The sequence below is a fragment of the Saccopteryx leptura genome, chromosome 3, assembly GCF_036850995.1.
Source record: "Saccopteryx leptura isolate mSacLep1 chromosome 3, mSacLep1_pri_phased_curated, whole genome shotgun sequence".
Taxonomy (NCBI): domain Eukaryota; kingdom Metazoa; phylum Chordata; class Mammalia; order Chiroptera; family Emballonuridae; genus Saccopteryx; species Saccopteryx leptura.
Window position 1 is genome coordinate 254,836,627 of NC_089505.1, and position 27,068 is coordinate 254,863,694.

Genomic DNA, 27,068 nt, shown 5'->3' on the forward strand with positions numbered 1-27,068 from the left:
ACCCTGGTTAAAAAAAAATAGATCTACAGTTGATCCCTTGAATAACGTGGGGCTGAGGGGTGCCAACCGTCCACACAGTTGAAAATTCACATATGATTTTTGATACCCCCAAAATTTAACTACAGTCAGTTGTTGATATATACAGGTAATTGGTTCTAGGACTCTGGTGGATAACAAAATCCACAGATGCTCAAGTCCCTAATATAAAATGGCACAGAGCAATGCATACAGTCAACCCTCAGCTTCTGCTGATTCCAGTCACAAATGGAAAATACTGTTTATCCCCAGCTGAATCTGTGGATGCGAATACCACTGTACTTATTGAAAAAAATCCACATATAAGTAGATACATACAGTTCAAACTGGAGTTGTCCACAGGTCAACTGTGTTTGCATCTCCCCAAAGAATGACTTGTCATTATTTATTTCCATTGAGGTGTGTGTGTGTATATATATATATATATATATATCTCAAAGGTCTCAAAGGATGTTAAGGGAAAGCCCAGTGTTAAGATAAATTTTCACTCATAAAGTGCTGTGATAACACATTATCATTAATAATGTGCACATTTTCCCTGTTTGTGCTTACATATTTTCTAATGAAAAGAAAACCATTCAGCACAATATATCAATGCTTTGAAATAGCTGAGACTAACAGTATAGTTCCTCATAAAGTTAACTCTAATATATAATTGCCTATGGTTACCTCTTTCAATCTTTTTGGCTCTTTTTTTCCCATTCTTTCTTAATTTTGATAAGCTGTTGATACTTACTGAGCATCAACACTTTCCCCCATGATCATCGTAATCTCATGCCTTGTACAGGTGCCAAAAGATAGAAAAACATTATCTTCCTTGAGGAGAGCATGTACAATATTATATCTGGAGGTACAAGAAAAAATGAACTTGAAAGGAAGAAAAAATATTCTCAAAATATTTTTAAAGCTTGGAATAACATTGAAAATTTAATAGTGAAATTATAATATGTAGTTTTTCAAGCTACTAATATATCCCAGATTTAGAAATCATTACCAGATTTTCCTTTCAGTGTAATGCTCTTGCCAGTAAGAAGTCGTCATTAAATAAAATGAGCAAGCTCATATCACAGGAACATGACCAATGTTTATCAAGATTTTGCTAAAAACCATTATGTGTTTCCCTTTCTTCATAAACAGTTTAAGGTTGTAATAATTGCATATCATTGCTCTTTTTTGAGAAAACTAATAAAAATTACCAATACAGATTTTTAATAGTTTGCTTTTTTTCAAGGGTTTGTTTTTAAAAGGATAAAATCAACCATTCAGTTTATATGTAAAATGTCAAATTAGTAGATTAAAGAATAAAAATGCAAATGTTCAGTTACTTTTAAACATTTTTGTTTTTTTGGTCTATTTCCTATGACTTGTAATTATTTTCATAAGACCTCTAGCTGAAATTCTAGTTCAATAAAGAACTCAACTGAATTAAATAGGGAGAGAATTTTATATATACATATATAAAATATAAAATTATCCTTAAGAACAAAGCTTATTTATTTGCCTCACTGTGGTGCAGTCAACAGTGTCGACCTGGGATGCTGAGGTTCGAAAGCCCAAGGCTGCTAGCTTGAGTGTGGGTTTATGGGCTTGAGCGCAGACTCACTGGTATGAGCGTGGGATTATCAACATGATTCCATGGTCGCTGACTTGAGCCCAAGGTCACTGGCTTTAGCAGTGGGTCACTGGTTCGGCTGGAGCTCCCCAGTCACGGCACATATGAGAAGCAATCAATGAACAACTAAAGTGCTATAACTACAAGGTCATTCTTCTCATCTCCCTCTTTCTCTCTCTCTCTTTCTCTCTCTTGCTAAAACAAACAAACAAAAACCCCAAAGCTTACTTGAAAAACAATAACAACAAAAACCTAACACTTCCTAAAGGATTATGTTTGGGGGCTTTCTAAATTGTTTAAAAGATCAGTATGAAAGAATTCTTGTAAACAGTTCTTACTGAGTCTGTGTCCTTTTAACTTAAAAGGTTTTATTTTATAATTGCTCTGTAAATATCAGAATTTTCTATATATTGTGCTATGTATACAAAGAAGCTGACAAATGGCTTATCTTGTACTTATCAACTTGTTTATTTTCATGCCTCTAAAAAGCCATATTTTTTTTACAAGAGCAGCTGCTACTTTGTAAATATTTTAATGGCTTCTGTTAAGTAGAGCTGTCATTTTAGCAAACAATATTATAAAAGATTTTCATTCTTCCATGTGATTGCATATCTTGAAATGTGCTTTACACTGAAAATCCTTTGGAGATTTTGGACTGGAAAGAATATCTCCTTAGAAGGCATAAAAGCCAACAAAGAATAGCTAGATTTAAAGAATAATATATAAGGATCACCAGAAAAATAGTGCCATTTATTTCAGAAAACAAATGTATAAAAGCAGTAAGTTCTCCTAGCTCTCTTCTCTTCTTTTGATTTAGGCTATTTGAAGAAATAGAACAGTGTTGGCTTTAAGCCAAACATGCCAGCTATGACCCTTGATTCTTCTGCTACTTAACAGATTAGCAGACATTTGGGTCATGCCAAATGGTCCTTGAGATATGGCCCATTCAAAAACATCCGCTTTTAGAAAACACCTCTGGGTTCAAAGAGCCCATGTTTATGCTTTTAGTTTATAAAATTAATAAACAAAAAATACTATCGTGTTTTATTGGTCCAATAACTGGGTTGTGTTGTAGTGACAATAACCCTTCTTGCCTCGGTAGCCTAATAATGGCACATGATTTAGGTAGATGGGGCTGGATTCAAATATTGCAGAAGCTCAGGATTTATACTAACTATGCATACAGAGGAGGACTTCTACAGTTAGAGAAATGCATAGAGAATGACAAGTTGAGGATAGGATCTGGCAATTAATGGTGTATTAATATGTCACCGGCCATTGGTTGGCTCTGTCTGGGTAGACTTTGAAAGGAGCTAAGTCAAGCTGCCAAATAAAAGGGGTGGTGAATGTGTTGATGTAAACACTATAGAATATCCCACTTTTTCAGGAGAATGGGTGTGGCTCTCCTGCCATATACCAGTCAGGCATAATCGTTACCATGAAGGGCTATGTGAGTATCTAATTAAACCCCTTATAACTATCCCATCACCGAGGGTTAATGGGTGATGTTTCTCTGGAATCAATGTCCTATAGAGGTACAATCATAGTAAAATGCAAGAAGCACCTGCCACATATTATAGGCAACGTTTAAGTGGGTGTGACTTCCACACTTACCTGCCAATCAGCATGGACTTGCACACCCTTGGTTGGTTCCTACCTGACTGATCCAGCCCTGTCCAACTGGGTGTTGAATCCATAAGACATTAGTAACATTTCTTCTACCAATAAACCAGCAGCCATTGGTCAGACAGCTACAAAAGGGGGAAAAATACCTTCTTCTTTTGCTTGGCAATATAAATCTTTACTTGAAAATCATGGCAGAATATGGCAGAAGTAGAATACTGGCAAAAAGAAAGGTCAACGCTATATCACAATGTTTTTTGTTACCATCTCCATTCCTTTAACAGAGATAGAAGTAAAAGGTACAGGCACCATGAAGAGAGGAGAATCTGCAATGCTCAGTATACAAAAAGTCAGGATGTGGACAATGTGTTACAGTCATTCAAGATTGACAGGTAAACATCAGCACAGTGTTGATGTTGACAAGGGAAGTAAGGAAAGCACTGAAGAGGTTAAAATGACATGCAGAAAAAACCCAAAATGGAACACCATCACAGTTACTTCAAAGAACTCTCTGTGATATTCATGAGGAGGAGGCCCTGCTAATGCTGCCAGAAGGAAACTCATTAAAGACACGAGTAAATAGAATTCAAAATAGATATCAATCTCCAAGTCCAACTTCATTGCTTTGAATTCAATTCTGGCAGAATATAAAGTGACCAGACATGGAGAACCCTTTCTTATGCACTATTCCAGTGCTCAAGATAAGGAAAAAATTCTTATTTATACAATATATAACATTAGATACTTAAATGCCAGTACCACATTACTTAGTGATGGCACTTCAAGATGGCACCTACACAGTTCATTCAGTTATTTACTGTGCACAGTATAGTACTGGATTATACTATGCCATTGATTTATGCACTAACAATGAAAAGGCAAGAAGGCACAATATATCACATGTATATGTATGATATATCACATAATATATATGAGAATGTACTTACATTTGCATGGGAAAGAAATCTCAACATTACCCTTTCATTATGCATGATGGATTTCATGATTGCAAATATGAATGCAAGCCAACTACTTATAACAGATTCACAAATAAAAGTGCTTGTTTCACTTTTCATAATCACTCTGGCAAAAATATCCTCTTTGGGTCTAACACATGAGTATATGAAAATGGAAAGTAGCACCTGTAAGTGTGCATGTATGTTGTTTGGACTTCCATTTGTGCTTTTTAAATATGTAAATGAAACTTGAATATCCAGTGGAGAATGCAGAATAAAATTTTAGTTGACCTAATGGATAATGTTGAGAGAGTATATTTCTGTGGAAGGCATGGCAGAGGCAGAAGAAGACCAGAAACTCTGAGATTTCCACCAGAAGCTTGGAATGTTTATAAATAGGTACTGAACAGCCATCACAGGATGAACAACATAATGGAAAGCTTGCACAGAAAATTTCAAAAGCTAATGATAGGGCATCCTTTAATTTGGAGATCAACAAAAGTTTTAAAAGATGAACAGCAAAGCAATACACAAGTTGTTATCCAGGCTTTTTGGTCATACTTAAATATAGCCACCAACCTCACAGTGATACTGACAACATCAAATTCATATAACCCAAATTGTTAGCATATAATAAAGTCAATAATCAGGTTAAAGTATAGTTGGGAGCAGTTGTTCACTGACTTAAGAGTAACCTGCCAAACTTCATGACAAGGAAGAATAAGAACAAATGTGAGAGATTTGAAGGTGGCTGCAGAGTAGGTGGAAGCAACACTTAACCTCCTTCTGATGCCTCACTAGATTCACAATTAATTATACAGCAATCAACCTGAATAACCAACTGAAGGACAGCCGAACAGGAGTATTATAACCAAGGATTTACAAAAGAAACCACATAGAGACTGGTAAGAAGAGCAGAGACACAAAGAGGACTGGCTCCTGTTCCCATGTGTAGCAGCTTCAGGAATAACTCAGCTGCAAAAATCCACTTGAACAAGGGGTCTCCGGCTCAGTGCAACCCCTGTCAAAACACATATGAAAAAACAATCAATGAACAACTAAGGTGATGCAACTACGAGTCGATGCTTCTCATCTCTCTCCCTTCCTGGCTGTCTGTCCCTGTCTGTCCCTCCAGCTCACTCTCGCTTAAAAAATACAAAACAAAAAACTTTAAACAAATTAAATGCTCCAATAAAAAGAAATAGGGTAGCTGAATTGTTAAAAACACATGACCCATATATATGCTGTCTACAAGAGACCCACCTCAGAACAAAAAATACGCACAAATTGAAAATGAAGGATGGAAAAAGATGTTCCATGCAACAGGTGATTTAAAAAAAACATCTGGGGTTACAATGCTTATATCAATCAGACAAACAAACTTCAAAACAGAAGCCATAACAAGAGATAAAGAAGGACATTACATAATACTAAAAGGGATCAGTCCGACAAGAGGATATAATCCTTGTAAACGTATATGCAACTAACGTAGGAGCACCTAAATTTATAAAGAAAATTTTGATGGATGTAAAGGGAGAGATCCATAGTAATACAAAGTATGGGGTTTAAAACAACCCATTGTATCAATGGATAGAACTTCCAGACCAGAAAAACAAAATAAAATAAGAAACAGCAACCTTAAATGACATACTGGAACAGATGGATTTAATTGATAATTTACAGAACATTTTATCCTAAAGCAGCGGACTATACATTCTTTTCATTTGCACATGAAACATTCTCTAGTATATATCACATATTAAGACACAAAATAAATCTTATTGGAATCATATCAAGCATCTTCTCTGACCACAATGGTATGAAACTAGAAATCAATTACAATAAGCTGAAAAACATTCCAACAGATGGAGGCTAAATAACATACTACTAAGCAATGAGTGGACCAACAATGAGATTAAGGAAGATATCTAAAGTTATCTTGAGACAAATGAAAATGAACACACAACTACCCAAAATCTATAGGACACAATGAAAGGGAATTTATAGCATTTCATGCTTACCTCAAGAAGCAAGAAAAATCTCAAACAGTCTAACTTTATACCAAAAAGAACTAGAAACAGAACAACAAACAAATCCTAGAGTAAGTAGAGGAAGGAAATAAAGATTAGAGTTGACATAAATGAAATAGAAACAAAAAAATTACAAAAGATAAATGAAACCAAGAGCTGGTTCTTTGAAAGATAAACAACATTGACAATTTTTAACCAGACTCATAAAGAAATAGGACTTAAGTAAGAAAAATCAGAAATGAAAATGGAGAAGTAACACATGACACCAGAGAAATACAAAGGATAGTAGGAAAATATTAAGAACTATTTGCCAACAAATTGTACAACCTGTGCAAAACGAATGAACTCCTAGATATATACAATCTTCCAATACTTAATCAGGAAGAATCAGAAAATCTAAATAGACCAATTACAACAAATGAAATCAAACCAGTAATCAAAAAACTCTCAGCAAACAGAAGTCCTGGACAAGACAGCTTCACAGGCAAATTTTACCAAACATTCAAAGAACTAACACCTATTCTTAAACTATTCCAAAAAGTTTAAAAAGAGGGAAAATTTCAACCTGGAAATGCTGAGGTCACCGGTTCAAAACCCTGGGCTTGCCTGGTCAAGGCACATATGGGAGTTGATGCTTCCAGCTCCTCCCCCCCCCTTCTCTCTCTCTGTTTCTCCTCTCTCTCTTTCCCTCTGTCTCTCCCTCTCCTCTCTAAAATGAATAAATAAATAAAAAATTAAGAGGGAAAACTCCTAAGCTCATTGAATGAAGCCAGCATTATCCTAATTTCAAAACAAGATAAGGACACTACAAAGAAAGACTATTATAGGGCAATATCCTTGATGAACATAAATACTAAAATCCTCAACATAATATTATACATGATCAAGTGGGATTTATTCTGGAGATGCAAGGTTGGTACATCTTCAAATAAATAAACGTGCTACACCACATAAACAAAATGAAGAATAAAAATTAACTACATGATCATATCAATAGATGCAGGAAAAGCCTTTGATAAAACCCATTTATGTTAAAAACTCTAAACAAAATGGAAATAAAGTGAACATACCTCACAAAGAATCACAAGAAACCCTGAATAGCCAAAACAATCTGGAAAAAAACCAAAGCTTTAGGACTTATATTACCCCATTCCAAAACTTTCTACAAAGCTACTGTTATCAAAACAGTATGGTACTAGCATAAAAGAGGACATACAGACCAAGAGAACATAATAAAGACCCAGAAATAAACATGATTTTCAACAAGGGTGCTAGGTCTATTTAATGGGAAAGAACAGTCTTTCCAACAAATGATGTGGGGAAAACTGGATGTCCATATGCAAAAGATGAAGTTGGACCTTTACTTTTTACTGTATCTGCAAATAACTCAAAATGGATCAGACTTAAATGTAAGACCTGAAACTAAAAGACTCTTAGGGGAAAAAAAATAGGGAGAAACCTTCATGACACTGAATTTGGCAATGATTTATTGGATATGACACCAAAAGTACAGACAACAAAAGGAAAAATAGATAAACTGGACTACATCAAAATTCAAAACTTGTTCAGCAAAGGAGACTATCAACAGAATGAAAAAGCAGTGCACAGAATGGGAAAAAATATTTTCAAATATATATCTGATAAGGGGTTAATTTCCAGAATACATCAAGTACTACTAAACCTCAACAAATACCAAGCCCAATTCAAGAATGGGCAAAGGACTTGAATAGACATTTCTCCAGAGAAGATATACAAATGGCAAATAAGCACATGAAAAGTTGCTTAACATCACTGATTATCATGGAATGCAAATTAAAACTATAATAAGATACCACCTTACAACCAGTAGGATGGCTACTGTCAAAACAAACAAAGCCAGAAAATAACAAGTGTTGACAAGGATGTGAAAACATTGGAACACTTGTACATTGTTGGTGGGATTATAAAATGGTGCAACCATAACCAAATAATTTACTAGTTCCTTAAAAAATTAAAAATAGGGCCCTGGCCGGTTGGCTCAGTGGTAGAGCGTCGGCCTGGCATGTGGGAGTCCTGGGTTCAATTCCCTGCCAGGGCACACAGGAGAGGCCCATCTGCTTCTCCACCCCTCACCCTCCTCTCCTTCCTCTCTGTTTCTCTCTTCCCCTCTGCAGCTGAGGCTCCATTGGAGCAGGGTTGGCCCGGGCGCTGGGGATGGCTCCGTGGCCTCTGCCTCGGGCGCTAGAATGGCTCTGGTTGCAAACAGAGCGAAGCCCCAGATGGGCGGAGCATCGCCCCCTGGTGGGCATGCCGGGTGGATCCCGGTGGGGCACATGCAGGAGTTTGTCTGACTGCCTCCCCGTTTCCAACTTCAGAAAAATCAAAAGGAAAAAAAAAAATTAAAAATAGAACTCACACATGATCCACCAACCTCACTTATAGGTATATAGCCAAAGGAATTTTAATTAGGGTATCAAAAGGATATCTGCACACCCATGCTCACAGCAGCATTATTCACAATAGCCAGGAGGAGGAAGCAACCCAGGTGTCCATCAACAGATGAATGGATAAACAAAATGTGATATATATGTGTGTGTGTGTATGTGTGTGTATATATATATATAAATATATATACATATACACACACACACACAACACACACACATATACATACATACATAGAGTGGATTATCATTCAGCCTTAAAAAAAGAAGGAAATCCTGTCACATGCTAAAACATGGATGAACTATGAAGACATTATAGTAGATGAAATATGTTAGTCATATAAATACAAATAATGCATCACACTTATTTGGGGTATCTAAAGTAGCATGTAAAATGGTAGTTACCAGAGACTGGGGGAAGGAAATAGGAAGAGTTGTTTAATGAGTGGACTCTGTCAATTTTGCAAAATGAAAAATTCTGCAGATCTGTTGTGCAATAGTGTGAATATACGTAATACTACTAAACTGTATACTTAAAAATGGTTAGCATGTTAAATATTAGGTGTTTTTTATAAATAAAAATTTTTTAACTAAAAAAATACACACACAGTGTAGTCCTAAGAGTTTTGGCTTTTAATACGGTTTATTTTATTTTTTTACAACTTCATTATGTTTTCTTGATACAGCTTTATGATGTGGGAATAGCAAACTCTTTCCATACACTTTAAATTCTAATTATGAGTAAATAGTGGAAAGGATCTTTTCTGTTTTATTTTCCAATTGTGTGCCTCATATGAGAAAGTTTAATAATTCTCTTCTTACAAATTTCCAAATATAATGTTCCAGTAACAACAAAAATATAATAACTGATAAAATGCTAATTAAAAACACCTACAGCCCTGGCCGGTTGGCTCAGCGGTAGAGCGTCGGCCTGGCGTGCGGGGGACCCGGGTTCGATTCCCGGCCAGGGCACATAGGAGAAGCGCCCATTTGCTTCTCCACCCCCCACCCCCTCCTTCCCCTCTGTCTCTCTCTTCCCCTCCCGCAGCCAAGGCTCCATTGGAGCAAAGATGGCCCGGGTGCTGGGGATGGCTCCTTGGCCTCTGCCCCAGGCGCTAGAGTGGCTCTGGTCGCCGCAGAGCGACGCCCCAGAGGGGCAGAGCATCGCCCCCTGGTGGGCAGAGCATCGCCCCTGGTGGGCGTGCCGGGTGGATCCTGTTCGGGCGCATGCGGGAGTCTGTCTGACTGTCTCTCCCCGTTTCCGGCTTCAGAAAAATACAAAAATAAAAAAAAAACAACACCTACAAATGGGCAAGTTATAAATGAATCTTTAAAATGTGAACTCAAAAACATTCATTATTCATTATCAGATTCCCCTGGTTGAGTGAAAAAATGACAAAAGTAATAGGGGATGTGAGTATAGGATTTCCACTGTGTGCTAGGTAGTAAATTGACACTTTTTTTGAAGTTTCATTGGGGTATATGAGTTATCCTGTAGTCATAAAGGAGTTAGCATGATTTGTTTTTGTATTTGATTCACATCTTATCTTTTTTTAACAGAACTTCTGGGGCCTTTGGACAGAGAGGATATGCTAAATGAGGCTTTCATTGGCCTATCTTTAACACCTCAAGGAGAAGACACATTTCCAGATAACCTCCCTCCATTTTGTTCAATCCATAGACATATTACTCAACAAAGAACACTGAATGGCTCTTCTAACAGGTAAGATATGTTGCACTAAGAAAATTGCTGCATAAAGGAAAACAATTTAATTGTTTAAAGTATTAAACAATTTAAATATTCCTGGTTTAAATGCAAACTAATAGTTAAGCAATGGTATTTCAAAATGACAAAGAAGAAAGTGTGCATTTTCTTATGTCTAAGATTTTGCAGTATTTTAATCATGCAAGAGCAGGTGTGATGGGGGCAGAATTTAATGTAACAATATGTGGTTAGAATTAATATTACTCTAGGCCAAAATAAAATTACTACAATGTAATGAATTTTTTGCATTCTGTTGTTAAATTTTAGAATTGTTAGATTACTCAATTAAAATGTTTTTGAATAGTTTGAATTAAAATTTATGTTATGCAATCTTGCTATTAGTGTTTGAAATCTGATAAATGACCATTTAATATCTATATCTATTTAGCTTGCCACACTATTATTGAGAAAATAAACATAAGGATAAATGTGAAATTCAAAATTCTAAAGTAATAGTGTTATTTATAATGAAAATTTTAATGTTAATTATGATGATGATAATACTCTGAAGCAGAGGTCAGCACACTTTCTGTGTAAAAGCCCATATATATTATGCTTTATGAACCATACAGACTCTCACAACTACTTGTAGTATGAAAGCAGCCACAAAAAATATATAAGTGAATGAGAGTGGCTGTTACGTAAAACTTTATTTACAAAACAGGAAGTGGGCAGGATTTATAGCTTGGTCTATATAGTTTACATACCTCCTCTTAAAGACCCCAACTATATGCAATAATTGTGAAGAGACCATATTTTTCATATATATGTGATGTATATGAATGTGTGATGTGATATGTCATATACGAAATAGATGATATATGGCAGTCTGCGGTGTTCTGGGAGACTGCCTCCATCCTCCTGCCACCCCAGCTAGTTCAAAACCTTGCAGTGTTAATGGGGTATAACAGGTTGTGAAAGCCAATAGCTGACTTGATTTGGAGCTGAAGAATGGAAAAACCCCATCTAGCAGCATTGTCAGTAAAAATAGCAAACCCACTATCAATAAAAGTAACAAACTTGATAATTAATGAAGAGGGAAGGGACTGTTCTCCTGGCCTGCCTATTAGGTCAAGTGACAGAATGGTAGGTTAGCCAGAAATGTAACGGAAATCCTAGAAATGAGAGAACCATACAGGGCTAACTAAACTCTTTGCACATTCCTGATGAAGTTGTATGGACCTCACTTTTTGGCTCTTTTGTTCTGCAGAACCCTAAATTTTCCCTTTATGCTTCTTACCTCCTTCACACCCAGCTGCCAAAGATGCCCCTCCTTTTTACTTTGATCACCCACCTGTTTCCCCTTCCCAGAAGCTAAAAACTGCCCCTTCAGATTGCATGATATGGTACTTTCAATTTTAGGCCCCTTCCCTAGAGTTCATGCTCTGATCTACAATAACAGAGTTTGGCGAGATTATACTTGGGGTTTGGTATTTTTTCATTTTATTTACAGTTATTTTGAGTTTTGGACATTCTGTGTCAAGTCATGCCAGGGGTGTGGTTTTCATTTAGTTTCATTTCTCCCTTTATTCTGTTTTATACTGTTTATAAACAGGAATAATTGGAAGGTAAATTACTATCTTCAGCTACCTGGAAGTCCTTCCTCAATTTACTGTTTTTAAAACAGTATAATTTACATGTGCCATAAAATTCACCCATTGTATTTCTACAATTCACTGATGTTTGGTAGATTTATAAAATTTGCAACTACCACCATAGTGTGGTTTTAGAACATTTCCATCACCCCAGCTAGTTCCCTCCTGCCAGTTGTCAATCAATTTCCATTCCCATCAACATCCTGAGCCAATAATCATTGGTCTGCTTTTTGTCTTAGAGAAATTTTAAATAAATGAAATCACACAATCTAGAAATTTCATATAAATGGAGTCACACAATATGTTGGGGTTTTTTTTTTGTCAGGCATCATTCACTTACAATTATGTTTTGGAGATTCATATACATACATGTCACATCACGTAGTTTATTCCTTTTTGATTCCTAAATAGCATGATATTGTATGGATATAACGTATTTTATATATCTACTAACCAGCTGATTGGCATTTGAATTATGTCCCATTTTTTACTATTATAAATAATGTAGCTATACATATTCACATATAGGTCTTTGAGTTGTCTTATGTTTTTTTGCCTCCCTTGGATAGATTATCTAGTAATGGAATTGCTGGATTATGCTGTAAATTTATATTGTTAGTTTTAAGAAACTGCCAAATAGTTTTTCCAAAGTGATTGTATCATTTTACATATGTACCAACAATGTATGAGGGCTCCAGTTTCTCCACGTCCTCACCTATGCTTGGTATTGTCAGTTTATTTTACTATAATCATTCTAGTCAGTGTAGAGTGGTATCTCATTATGATTTTAATTTGCATTTCCCTAATGCATCATGATGTTGAGCATTTTTATGTGATTATTAGATATCAGTTATATCTTCTTTGGTAAAATATTTATCCAAACTTTTGTTTATTTTTGAGTTGTCTTATTATTGATTTATGAGTTGTTTATATATTTTGAATTATAAGTTCTTTATCAGATATACAATTTGTAAATAATTTCTCTCTTTCTATGGCTTGCCCTTTCATTTTCCTAACAATGCCTTTTGAAGTGCAAAACTTTATTTTCTTGAGGCCTAATTTAGCTATTTATTTTCTTTCATTAATTGTACTTTCTGTGTTATACATAAAAACGTTTTTCTAACAGAAAGATATAAAATGTTTTCTTTTGGAAGTTTTAGTAGTGTAAGTCCATTTTGAGTTAATTTTTATGTGTGATCTGATATAAGCATCTAAGTTCATTATTACATACCTGGAAATCCAGTGTTCCCAGTGCTGTGTGTTGAAAAACTCCCTTCCCCTACTGTGTATTGCTTTGGTATTTGTGTCAAAAATCAACTGGCTGTAAGTGGAAAGATCTATTTCTGGATCTGCCATTCTTTTCCATTGTTTGTATATATATCCTTACACCAACAAGTGCCTAGACTCTGTTCTGCTTGAAGGCTGTACTGAAACAGTCTCACAGAATACATCACAACATCATAAAAATAAACAGGAAATAGGTGATCAGGTTCCATACAGTGTTACTTCAAAGTAACAGAAAGTTAACACCAACACATATCCATCTCCCCCCAAAACAAAACTAACCATGAAGTAGAAAACTACGGCAGTGATACTCCAAGCAGAATTAAATAAAACAAGCAACTGAGTACATGGAAACCCACTCTGAACTAGAAGACAAAAGAACTAGGAGGTAGTAGAGGAGGGAAGTGGGAAGGAGGAAGGAAGGGAGGAAGTTCATTGAACTCAAGTAAGAAAAGGAAGAAAATATCTCATAAATGAAAAATAAATTATAGAGTGCTAAAATGAAAATAAACTGAAAATAAAATTTGATAAAAGGCACTGAAAATGGCAGAAAACAAGAGAATGAAAAGGAGATAAAGAGAGAAGTAAAAAAAAGGGAAAAAGTAAGTCCTCAATATCATCAACAGGTTCTTGAAAACTACCACTTTTAGTGAGATGACATATAACAAAACCAATTTTATCAAAGACTAATAGATATAAACAAGAGTTAAGTTCCTATGGCATATTTCTGATCACAAAAACATCACCAAACTTCTAAATAAAGACCCAAAGTACTTCTAATATTAAACACTGATATAAATGTGAGCTGTACATGCATTTATGAAAGATTAATTAAAAACAGAAAGAACCTGGCCGGTGGTGGTGCAGTGGATAGAGTGTTGACCTGGGACGCTGAGGTCCCTGGTTCGTAACCCTGAGGTTACCAACTTAAGCACCAGCTCATTGGGCTTGAGTGCAGGCTTAGCAGCTTGAACACAGTATCACTAGCTAGAGAGTGGGATCATCAATATGATCCCAAGATTGCTGGCTTGAGCAGGGGTTTCATGGCTGGACTTGAGCCTCCCCCCCATCCCCTCACTCCTTACAAGGCACCTATAAGAAGCAATCGATGAACCACTAAAGTGATGCAACTATAAATTGATGCTTCTCATCTCTTCTCACTCCCTCTTCTTCCCTCTACCCCCCCCCCTTTTTCTCTCTCTCCCTTTCTCACAAAAACGAAAAAAAAACACCCAGAAAGTTATTTTCCAACCTGCTAAGTCTCGTTCAAGGACATGGATGGCTGATGCCTATTCTGGCAGCTCAGGGTGAAAGGCGAAAACCCACCCATGACAGGACACCCTTCCATCACAGAACACACCCACACACATTCACCCACACTCACTCATACTGGGACAATTCAGACTTGTCAATTAACCTAATGTGTACATATTTAGAATGTAGGAGGAAACCAAAGTACCCAGAAAAAACCCACGCAGACATGGGAAGAAAGTGCAAACTCCACACAGACAGTGGCCCCATCCAAGAATCACTTTTGTCTCTCATCAACATTGTTACAAAAGGATGCTGAACAAAAGAAATTTTTTTGAGGACCTGCTATAATAGAATGTGTGATAAGGCAAAGAAACAACAGCGTTTGTACAATTTTATTCCTTGAAGAAGAAAAATAAAACAATGAAACAGAATTGATGTTTAACACTATAATCTAGGAAAATGTTTCAGAAATAAATTTATTTTTATAACTTCAATCTACATACTGCTATTTTCAACAACATGGATGCATCTTGAAATTCTAAGCATAATAAGTCAGATGGAAAAGTTAAGAACCATATGATTTCACTCTTGTGGGATACAAAACTGAAAGCAACAAATGAACAAACACGAAAAACAAACACAAACTCATAGACTCAGAGGACAATATGGTGGTTACCAGAGGGAAGGTAATAAAGGGATAAGGAGATCAAATATATGGTGACAGAAGATTTGATTTTGGGTGGTGGGCACATAATGCAATATACAAATGATGTCTCGTAGAATTGTACACTTGAAACCTATATAATTTTATTAATCAATGCCACCTCATTACATGTAATTTAAAAATAAAAATTAATAAAAATACTATTCTGTAACCATAGAAAAAAGAAAGATCATACCAGATACCATAGAACTATTATATTACAATAGAACAATTGGTTCTAAGACATATCCTAACAAAGTTCTTTGACTCCAATAATTAATTTTTTAAATCTTCAAGGCCTTCTGGTAAAAATATCAAATAGCTTATAAAAGCAGAGAATTAAATTAGTATTAACCTTTTCAAAAGTAAAATACAAAAGCAAGGCAAAAGTATAGCTGCGATTTATAAAAACTCAATGAAAGAAAGTGTGAACCAAGAATTTTGTATCTATCCAAGCTCTCCTTTATATCAAACATCAAGGCTAAAGAAAAACAGTTTTTGTGAACCCTTCTTGAGGAGATTTACCCAACATGAGATGACTTGGAAAATCAGCAAAAGGCTGACTGTGAATATTTCAATACATAAACAGGAGATCAGTGTGGAAGACTCATGTACAAATACTGTATGTTATTATTAAATACAAATGATACAACTGAAAAATGGGAGAACAGAGAGTGAAAGAGAAAAGCAGAATTAGCTCACTGGGTGTTGTATACAGGTGGTGGTTAAAAGATGCCAATAAACACTGATATATCATATAATAAAAAGTTAAGAAAAGGGACTAGGAGCATTAGAAAAGATATTAGGACAAAGTTAATCACTAAAACAAAACAACAGCCATTTCTAAAAATAGAAAAGAGCAAAAGAAATACATATACACTTTATAAAGAAACATAAGCAAATATAACCAAATTATAAAATATTCAGACAGACTTGGGATCAAGAATATCAGTATCAATTAGTATAAATGGACTTATCCCATCTATTAAAAGAAAAATATTTTTAATTTGCTGACAAACCAAGATCCAGCTACTGTAAATAAGAGATACATCTAAAATAAATTGATTCAGCCTGGCCTGTGGTGGCACAGTGCATAAAGTGTCAACCTGGAATGTTAAAATTGCTGGTTCAAAACCCTGGGCTTGCCCAGTCAAGGCACATACAAGCAACCAATGAACAACTAAAGCAAAGCAACTGTGAGTTGATACTTCTTGCTCTACCTTCCCTCTATAAAATCAATAAAGAAAATCTTTTAAAAATAAAAAATAAAATAAATTGATTTAGAAAAGCTAAAAATAAAGAAATGGGAAAAGATATTCCAAGCAAATGAAAATTAGAAACCTACAATAGAAATCTTGGTTACAGAGAATAGAATTCAAGCCCAAAATCATTAAATATTGACAAGGAATGCTACCATCCAAATTTCAAAACTAAAATTGATACTTACAAATAATTATGCACTAAGTAACACAGAAACAACCTCTATGAAGGAAAATCTAAAAGAAATTCAAGACATATAAACACTAATAGGAGACTTTTAATTATTCTTATTATAAAATAGATTAGGCAAAAAATAAAGAGAAAAGATGCAAAAATAACATAATCGTTAATGTAGCCATCATATTCTGATAATGGCAAATAAAATTTCTTCTCAAGAACTTATGAAATATTCACCAAAAATGATCATATGTCAGGTGATCAAATATTCACCAAAAAGATATCACTAAATTCCATAATGAAGAACTTACTTAAAACTCTCTCTCATCACAAAGCAGTGCAAGTAGAAATGTTTAACAAGAACAAAATAACCTTCCTCCTAGAAGTTTAAAACCTTCTAGGAAACAAGTCTTGGGTGAAGGAGGAAAATGTAACATAAAACTTCTAAAAAATAACTATAATGAAAACACTACATATAAAAATCTAGGAGATATATTTAAAGTAATGATCAGAGGAAAGTAATAGCACTATATAGTTGGGTTTTTTGTTTTTTGGGGGGGGGGTTTGTGTGTATTTTTCTGAAGTTGGAAACGGGGAGGCAGTCAGACAGACTCCTGCATGCACCTGACGGGGATCCACCTGGCATGCCCAGCAGGGGGCGATGCTCTGCCCATCTGGGGCATCGCTCTGTTGCAACCAGAGCCATTCTGGCACCTGAGGCAGAGGCCATAGAGCCATCCTCAGCACCCGGGCCAACTTTGCTCCAATGGAGCCTTGGCTGTGGGAGGGGAAGAGAGAGACAAAGAGGAAGGAGAGGGGGAGGGGTGGAGAAGCAGATGGGTGCTTCTCCTGTGTGCCCTGGCCAGGAATCGAACCTGCTACCCCTGCACGCCAGGTCAACGCTCTACCACTGAGCCAACCAGCCAGGGCCTAGTTTTATCAGAGAAAATGAAAGAATAAAATAAGTGAACTAATTCCAACTCAAAAATTCTAAAAACAAACAACAAAAAAAGAAACTAAACCAAAGTCAGTTTTTTTAAAAAATAGAATAATAAAGATAAAAGCTGAAATTAATGAGCAGATTGGAGGTTGGGAAACTTTCCTAAATGTCTAAGAGTAAATATTTCAGGCTTGTGGGCCTATGTTCTCTGCTGCAACTACTCAACTCTTTTAACACAAAAGCAGCTATTTTCAATACATAAATGAATGGATATGGCTGTGGTCCAATAACATTTTATTTATAAAAACAGATGACTAGCCCATAGGCCATAGTTTACTGACCCCTAAAGTAAAAGTTAAAGCAAATAACTGTAGAATAAGATGTCAAATCTAGATATTTTTTAAAAATTAAGAAAATTGAAAAAATTCATTTACTTAAAGGAGATACAAAATAAGAAATGGCAGAGGAATAAATTAACCATTTTAATGATTTTTTTAATCATGAGACTACTTTGTAGATTTTTATGCAAATACATTTGGAAATATAGAAAAAAAAATAGATAATTTCCTAGATAAATACAGATTACCCAATGTGACCACCCTTAGATTTAGAAATCTGAAGCAGACAAATTTCCATAAAATAAATAAAGTTCTTAAAGAAATAAATATCCTATGAAAAAGCATCAGGTCCAGATGGTTTGATAGAAGTTTTTTTTTAAGAGAAGCTTTTTTTTTTAAGACTTTATTTATTCAATTTTCAGAGAGGAGAGAGCAAGTGAGAGGGAGGGAGGGGCAGGAAGCATCAACTCCCATATGTATGTGCCTGGACCAGGCAAGCCCAGGGTTTCAAACCAGCAACCTCAGTGTTCCAGGTTGACACTTTATCCCACTGCGCAACACAGGTCAGGCTGATAGAAGAATTCTATCAAACCTTCAAAGATCAGCTATTCCAAATTTTCTACAAAATTCTATAGTACATAAAAAGAAAACTACACACCAATATCACTCATGAATACAATGTAAAAATATTAAATAATTATTTTATCCAACACCTGGATCTATCCTGACAGTACAAGGTTATTTCATTATTACCAAATCTATTAATATTATACATCAATAGATTTAAGGTTAACAAAAACCATATGATTATCTCTATAGATGCTAAAAAAGACTTTGACAGAATTCAACTTCCATTCTTTTTTTTTTTTTTTTTTTTTGTATTTTTCTGAAGTTGGAAACTGGGAGGCAGTCAGACAGACTCCCACATGCACCCGACCGGGACCCACCCGGCACGCCCACCAGAGGGCATCGCTCCGCTGCAACCAGAGCCACTCCAGCACCTGAGGCAGAGGCCACAGAGCCATCCTCAGCGCCCGGGCCAACTTTGCTCCAATGGAGCCTTGGCTGCGGGAGGGGAAGAGAGAGACAGAGAGGAAGGAGAGGGGGAGGGGTGGAGAAGCAGATGGGCACTTCTTCTGTGTGCCCTGGCCGGGAATCAAACCGGGACTCCTGCACGCCAGGCCAATGCTCTACCACTGAGCCAACCGGCCAGGGCCAACTTTCATTCTTGATTAAAGAGAACACTCAAGAAAATAGGAATTGGGAGATACATTCCTAACATAAGACTGTACAGGGTTGAACACAAGTAGTTTTACAGTCCACCACTGTATATTACAACTTAGCTCTAATGCCAGTATCTTCTTTAATGAAGAATCACTAAGGGCATTTCCAGTAGGATCAGAAAGAAGGTAAGAATGTCCACTATCTCTGCTACTATTTAACACTGTGTTGGAAGTATCATCCAGTACAGTTAGATAAATCTGCTAGAGCCAGGGTTGGCATACTATGTCCCACAGTCCAAGTCCAAACCTGCTGCCTATTTTTGCATATGAAATTTTATTAGAACATAGTCATCCCATTCATTTATTGTCCCTAGTTTGGTAGTTGAGACTGTATGGCCCTCAAAACCTAAAATATTTACTATCTGACCCTTTATTTAAAAGTTTGCTGAGCCTGACCAGGCAATGGCATGGATAGAGCGTCAGACTGGGATGCAGAGGAACCACTTTCAAAGGCTTGAGCAGGGGCTCATCTGGCTTGAGCGTGGGCTCACCAGCGTGAGTGCAGGGTCACTGGCTTGAGTGTGGGATCATAGACATGACCCCATGATCACTGACTTGAGCCCAAAGGTCAATGGCTTGAAGCCCAAGATCGCTGGCGTAAGCAAGGGGTCACTCACTCTCCTGTAGCCCCGGGGTCAAGGCACGTAGGAGAAAGCAATCAATGAACAACTAAGATGCTGCAACAAAGAATTGATGCCAATCATCTCTCCCTTCCTGTCTGTCCCTATCTGTCCCTCTCTCTGTCACACACACACACACACACACACACACACACACACACACAAAAGGTTTGCTGATCCTTGAACTAGAGGCATAAAAATCAGTAAGGAAGTAAATATTTGTATTTGCAATGCTATGACAATATAACTGAAAAGCCCTAGTGAATTAACAATAAAACAAAGGCAGATATTTAAAATATTCAGTAAGATAGAAGGGTATAAAGTTAACATACAGGATCCTTCATATACACAAACAGTAACCAGTTAAGAGACATAATGGTACAGGAAAAACCTATTTATCGTTTTATTTATGATATCAGCAAAGGTTAAATACTTAGGAATAAACTGAACAACATATATGCAAAACCAGCATGATGGAAATTTTAAAACACTCTGAAAGACATAAATAGAGCCTTGAACAAGTAGAAATATAACCCTCTCTTTTTGAATAATGATATCAGTGCTCTCTAAATTAATGTATACATTTACTATAATCTTAATAAAACACCAACATACTTTTTTTTTTTTTAGAAGGAGAGAGACAGGAAGGGAGAGAGATGAGAAGCATCAACTCATAGTTGCAGCACTTTAATTGTTCATTGATTGCTTCTCATACATGCCTTGACCAGTGCTCAGCCTCAGCTGGGCCAGTGATCCCTTGCTCCAGCACCCTTGGGCTCAAGCCAGTGACCTTTGGGCTCAAGCCAGCGACCATGAGGTGATATGTATGATCCCATGCTCAAGCCGGCAACCCTCTGCTCAAGCTGGGGAGCCCACATTCAAGCCAGCAAGCTTGGGTTTCAAACCTGGGTCCTCAGCATCCCAGTCGATGCTCTATCCACTGTGCCACCTCCTGGTCAGACCCAACATACCTTTTTTTATGGAGTTAGTTGATATTCAAGGTCACATAAAAAAACAAGTATACAGAAAAATCGAGGAAAACACTTTTAAAAAACTGATAGAGAAAACGAGTCCTATCAGATATTAAAGACACAGAAACTATAAAGCCCTAACACAAGTCATAATTAAATAATATCTGCTTCCTCATTAAAACCTATAAACTCCATGAAGACAGGAACCACCATGACTATCTCAGGCATTATAATTCCTCCAACCCAACCGCAATGCCTGGTAGGTAGTAGTAGCACTCTCAGAGTTCTCACTCAGATATGTGTGGGAGGAAGAGGAATGATAAAGAAACAAGAAAAAATACATGTCATTCAATTAATGTTGAGTAGTAAGAAAAAAATACAAAAAAAATGGTGATCAGAGAAATCTTAACTGTGAAAGGAGTATTTGAGTCAAGATCTGAATGACAAAGAGCCATCTACATAAAGACCTGAACTGACAGAGCATTCCAGGGAGAGGAAATTGCACATGCAAAGACCCTGGAGTGGGAACAGTTTGGAAGGTCCAAGAAACAGAGCTAAACTGTAAAGGGATGAAGGTTAATACATAATTTAGGGCCTCTATGGGTCCTGCTAGGGTATATGGTCTTTGTTTTAATTGCAGTGAGATACCTCATAGGATATTTGAGTGTGTGGCAGACAGAAAATGGCCTCCCAAACATGTCCACATTCTAACCCCCAGAATTTGTGATATATTACATGGCAAACAGGAATTAAGGCAACAAATAGAATTCAGGTTGCTAATCATCCCATTTTAAAATAGGGAGATTATTTTGGATATCCAGGTGGGTCTAATGCAATCCTTAAATGTGGAAGAGTCCTTAATGTGGAAGAGGGAGGCAGAAGACAGTGTCAGATTCCCTGTGAGAAGGACTAAGCTGCCCTGGCTAGTTTTTAAAGTGTATGAAGGGAGCCATGAGACAAGGAGTACAAGCAGCCTCTAGAAGTTCCAGAGAGGAATGCAATCTGTTTAAGCCACTCAATTTGAGCTAATTTGTTACAACAGCAAGGAAAACTAATACAAAAGATTAGGCTGTGTTCTGCATTTTTAATAGATCATGTTGAATGACTGGACTGACTTAATAGGGAAAACTGCCTTGATATCAGGGGAAGAGTTTTGATGTGAGGCCTGTTTTTGTACTTCACTATCTGAATGCTGGGGCTCAGGGCTAAATTTGAACATCAAAACTGCAGTTGTGGAAGTTTAGCTCCCCAAAGATATTTAAAGCTTTTGTCTTAATTTCTCTTTCAATAGACAAAGCAAGTTTAATCAGAAACAAAAAAGAAAGAGTACAGTAATTGAGTAATGTCTGGCCTCTGAAGGAAGAGAGGAAAAGAGAATAGGATGGCAGCATGGCCCACAGCCCAGGCACACTCATCAGCAGTTAATGGTGTATCTGCTTTGCTCACTGTTGTACCTATAGAATCCAGTCCAGTACCAACCACAGAGTTAGCATTCAGTGAATACTTCATCCATGAATGAGTGAATGAACCATAAAACATCAGCTTACTCCATGAAATTTTAATTTCTGGGTAGCTCATGACAAAATTAGTATACTGAATAAATTTGAACTAAATATAATGCTGAAAACTGGTTTTAAATAGACTGTACTGTGCTGAAGTTTATAAACAAACTTACTAAACTGTAAACCATATGAGGGTAGAGATGTTTGTCTTTTCTATTTTTAGTATTCACCGGGGCATCCTCCAGGACTTAGAAAAGTGCCTGGTATATAACAGAAGCTTAAAGGCATTTACTGAATAAATAAAAGAAATTTTTATAATACAAGAATATATAGGATATAAGAATATATAGCTGGTACTAAGTGTGTAGACATTTTAGATACATAAAAGAATCAGGCACTTCAAGCAACTATAACACCTACGGTAGAAAGTTTTTTAAAAATCCCCATTATGGGCCCTGGCCGGTTGGCTCAGTGGTAGCGCGTCGGCCTGGCATGCAGAAGTCCCGGGTTCAATTCCCAGCCAGGGCACACAGGAGAGCGCCCATCTGCTTCTCCACCCCTCCCCTCTCCTTCCTCTCTGTCTCTCTCTTCCCCTCCCGCAGCCAAGGCTCCATTGGAGCAAAGATGGCCCGCACGCTGGGGATGGCTCCTTGGCCTCTGCCCCAGGCGCTAGAGTGGCTCTGGTTGCAACAGAGCGACGCCCCCCCCCCCCGGAGGGGCAGAGCATTGCCCCCTGGTGGGCGTGCCGGGTGGATCCCGGTCGGGCGCATGCGGGAGTCTGTCTGACTGTCTCTCCTTGTTTCCGGCTTCAGAAAAAGAAAAAAAAATCACCATTATGTGAGTTAACTAAGACTTTATACTTTGTGTCATTAATACTATTATTAAAATAGTTGGTTTCCATATTTTTGAATGTGGCTAACTTACTACCACTATTCAAATGGTTAGATTTTCATTTTTTTGACCTAGCAATTTAAAAAGGTTACACAACTCAAAGAGAAATCTCTTTAGAAGGGAAAAATAAGTTTATAGGGTGAGAATGGCAAGGTAAATAAAATAAATGATCCTAGGACTAAAGTAAAAATACTTAATTTTTGGTTTGGTATGGCTCTAAACAAGTTATTATATTTCAAATAAGTAAATTTTTCTGGTTGCCTCAATTTTTCCATTTGTATTAGATTATAGGTAGTCCCCAGGTTATGAACGAGATAGGTTCTGTAGGTTTGAAAATGTTTAAGTATTTATATGCACAGAAAGGTAAAAAATACTATCTTAAGACAAACATCTGTCTAAGTTGCACTTAATAGGTAAATGTACCAGTTCCAATTTACATACAGATTCAACTTAAGAACAAACCTACAGAACCTATCTTGTTTGTAACCTGGGAACTGCCTGTATTCCCTTTAAGTCTACAGTTTTGTTGTTGTTGTAAGATTTTATTTATTGATTTTATGTGGGGGTGGTGAGAAGTAGTTGCTTTACTATAGCTGTTTAATGGTTGCTTGTTGTATGTGCCTTGACCAGGAAAGCCCAGGGTTTCCAACTGGCGAACTCAGGGCTCTAGGTCGGAGCTCCATCCACTGCGCCATCACTGGCCAGGCTGTATGTCTACAATTCCTTATTGCAGAGGAAATAAACCTTCTGTTTGTAGCATATGTATCTACTTTTATGTTTACTATCATAAATTAATTATGTTTAGTTTCCTATTTATTATATTTGAAGATATACCTAAGAAACTCCAAATGAAATACTATCTAGTTAAAAAGTTATTAATTTTTGGCTTAATATTATTTGACTCATGTATAAACCATTTTCCTTTAAGTTAGAATTTTAAAAAATGCCCATCTATTTAGAATCCTTCTGTATGTCTTATACAATATAATTGATGAAACTTTTCAGTGTTTACAAAAAATATTTTGAAAATTTTACAGACCATAATTCATGAAGATTGGCTCAAAACAACTGTCTCTGCCAACAGAAAACCTGACAATTATTCTGTTGTCTAATTTGGCTCAGCCTAGTTTGACCTTGTTTTTTACATCTCAGGCTTATGATTCTTGTTAAATTAGCATAGGAGATAAGCATATGGCATATGTCTAGAAAGATCATTTCTGCATCTTAAACTGAAATAAATGTGTAAAAAACAAAGCGTTTTCAATGTGCCCAGCTATTAAGATAATAAGGTCTATTAGGTCTATTAGGACTGGTTAAGTTCATAGTATTGCCTCTTAGGTGTTATGTTTGCTGTCTGTAAAACTAGAAACTAAGTAGAGACATCTTTTCTAAATCCTCAGTATGTGACTAAAAAACTAGCCAATGTTAAACATATTTCCAAAGAAGATAAACAATCTTAAGCTCTTTTAAAACAAAAATTAGGCCCTGGCCGGTTGGCTCAGCGGTAGACCGTCAGCCTGGCGTGCGGGGGACCCGGGTTCGATTCCCGGCCAGGGCACATAGGAGAAGCGCCCATTTGCTTCTCCACCCCCCACCCCTCTTTCCTCTCTGTCTCTCTCTTCCCCTCCCGCAGCCAAGGCTCCATTGGAACAAAGATGGCCCGGGCGCTGGGGATGGCTCCTTGGCCTCTGCCCCAGGCGCTAGAGTGGCTCTGGTAGCAACAGAGCGAGGCCCCGGAGGGGCAGAGCTTCGCCCCTGGTGGGCATGCCGGGTGGATCCCGGTCGGGCGCATGCGGGAGTCTGTCTGACTGTCTCTCCCCGTTTCCAGCTTCAGAAAAATACCAAAAAAAAAAAAAAAAAAAAAAAAATTTAAAGGGTATCAGCAATTTGACAACCTAAAGATGTTTACAGGTTTTCACTGAATCTCTAGCTATGTTTAAGAAAGCTGATCAAAATACTATGAGGCAGATCATGGGAGCTGAAGAACAAAAAGAATATTTCCACTTTCTTTTCAGCCTAATCTGGTCTCCTATGAATGTTTTAATTTTTGTTTTCTGACCCACTAAATAAAGCTTGTGAAAGAGAAGTTACATTTTATTGTAGCTTTAATCAGTCTTGAGAAAAGCTGCGAGGAATGAGCTGCTTTACAGATGCATAGCTCCTTTAGGGAGTGGAGGTCCTCTAGTACTAGAACTAGAAAAGCAGTCACCTTAGAAAATCCCAAACTCCAAAAAGTGTATATTCTAAGTGGCAGTGTTTAGGTTTGGAATGTATTCTTTTTATTAACTAAGCCAAATGATAAACATAACAGTATAATTTCATGTACAAAACCTGAATATTATATATTTTGAAACCTTTACCCTTTATCAGTAGACTTCATGTGGCATGTACTATTTGCAGAGAATTTTTCTTCCACAAAGCTCAGAGCACCCACACTTCATATCTTCGCATTCAAATTATCCTAACATTTTAGCTATAAAGGGTTCTTACTTATTATCTGAAACCCCGTGGTTACATAGAGCAAGTCCTCATAGTGGGAAATATTTTAAAACAAACTGTTTATAATTCAGTGCATACTCCCCAGTGAACACTGGCATTTATCTTCACCTATTAACTGTTAGTCCATGGTGCTTTCACTGATTGTCAGTTATGTAAATACCCAAAATAGTAATACAAACCTATTTCAAAACAACTGAAAATTTTTCACAAAACAAAACAAAGGACTGTTTCATGCCTGGCCAGTGATGTCATGGTAGATAGAGCTGAGGACCCAGGTTTGAAACCCTGAGGTCACCAGCTTGAGTATGGGCTCATCCAGCTTGAGTGTGGGCTCATCCAGCTTGAATGTGGGCTTGTCCGGCTTGAGTGCAGGCTCATCTGGCTTGAGCACAGGGTCACTGGCTTGAGCGTGGGATCATAGACATGATCCCATGGTCACTGTCTGGAGCCCAGAGGTTGCCAGCTTGAGCAAGGGGTCACTGGTTTGGCTTGAGCCTCACTCACTCCCCACCCCCATAAAGGCATGTACAGAAGCAATCAATGAACATAGTGACACAACTATGAGTTGATGCTTCTCATCTCTTTCCCTTCCTGTCTTTCTCTCTCTCTCTCTCTCTCTCTCTTTCTGACTCTCTCTTTAAAAAAATTAAAAAGAAAGACTTCCATGAAGTCAATAAAATGGAGAAATGTGTAGATCTCATGCAAAAATCATAAATGAAAATATGGTTTTTCAGTTGATTGGACCTAAGGGCCAATAATGATAATAAAATTGAAAGAACCTCAAAAGAAAATGGGTTTATTACTGAAGTATTAATAGAAGTTTCAAAAAAATAAAAGTCCTAGAATATTTCTTAAAAAATCAGCCATCTTTATGATCATGTATTCTGTCAAAGTCAAACATGCCATTCATATTATAATCTTATATAGTCTGGTCAGAAAAACTAGGACCACTTCCCACCCACCAAATCAAACTGACTTACTCCTTGTGCCTTCTAAGAATCCATGCAGAACTAAAACTATAACCTGTATTTTTATATAAGATAAAGTAAGCTTATCTATATGTTTTACCTTTTATTCTTTAGTCTAATTGTCACCATTTATTATGATTTTTAATTCCATTGTAAAGGGATTCACTTTAAGGGTCTTTTTTTTTTCCTAAAAGCAGTTATTCTTAGATACCATCTCTTGCAGTTATTTTTTAAACCGAGGTTATCATATCTTTCTGTGTCAAGAAAGAGAGATGAAAATGTTTAAAAATTAAAAATTTCAGGGAAGCAATTATGGAAAGTGAAAAATAATCTAAGAA

The 27,068-nt window shown here is 36.8% G+C and overlaps 1 protein-coding gene across 3 annotated transcripts in view; it reads left to right on the forward strand.

Moving 5' to 3' along the window:
• WDPCP (WD repeat containing planar cell polarity effector) overlaps positions 1-27,068 on the forward strand; it is a 425,216-nt gene that overhangs the window by 357,922 nt on the left and 40,226 nt on the right. For all 3 annotated transcript variants that reach the window (XM_066378166.1, XM_066378168.1, XM_066378167.1), the window contains exon 15: positions 10,241-10,403. In XM_066378166.1, coding sequence (XP_066234263.1) covers positions 10,241-10,403 — 163 coding nt within the window. The remainder of the gene's footprint in view (positions 1-10,240; positions 10,404-27,068) is intronic.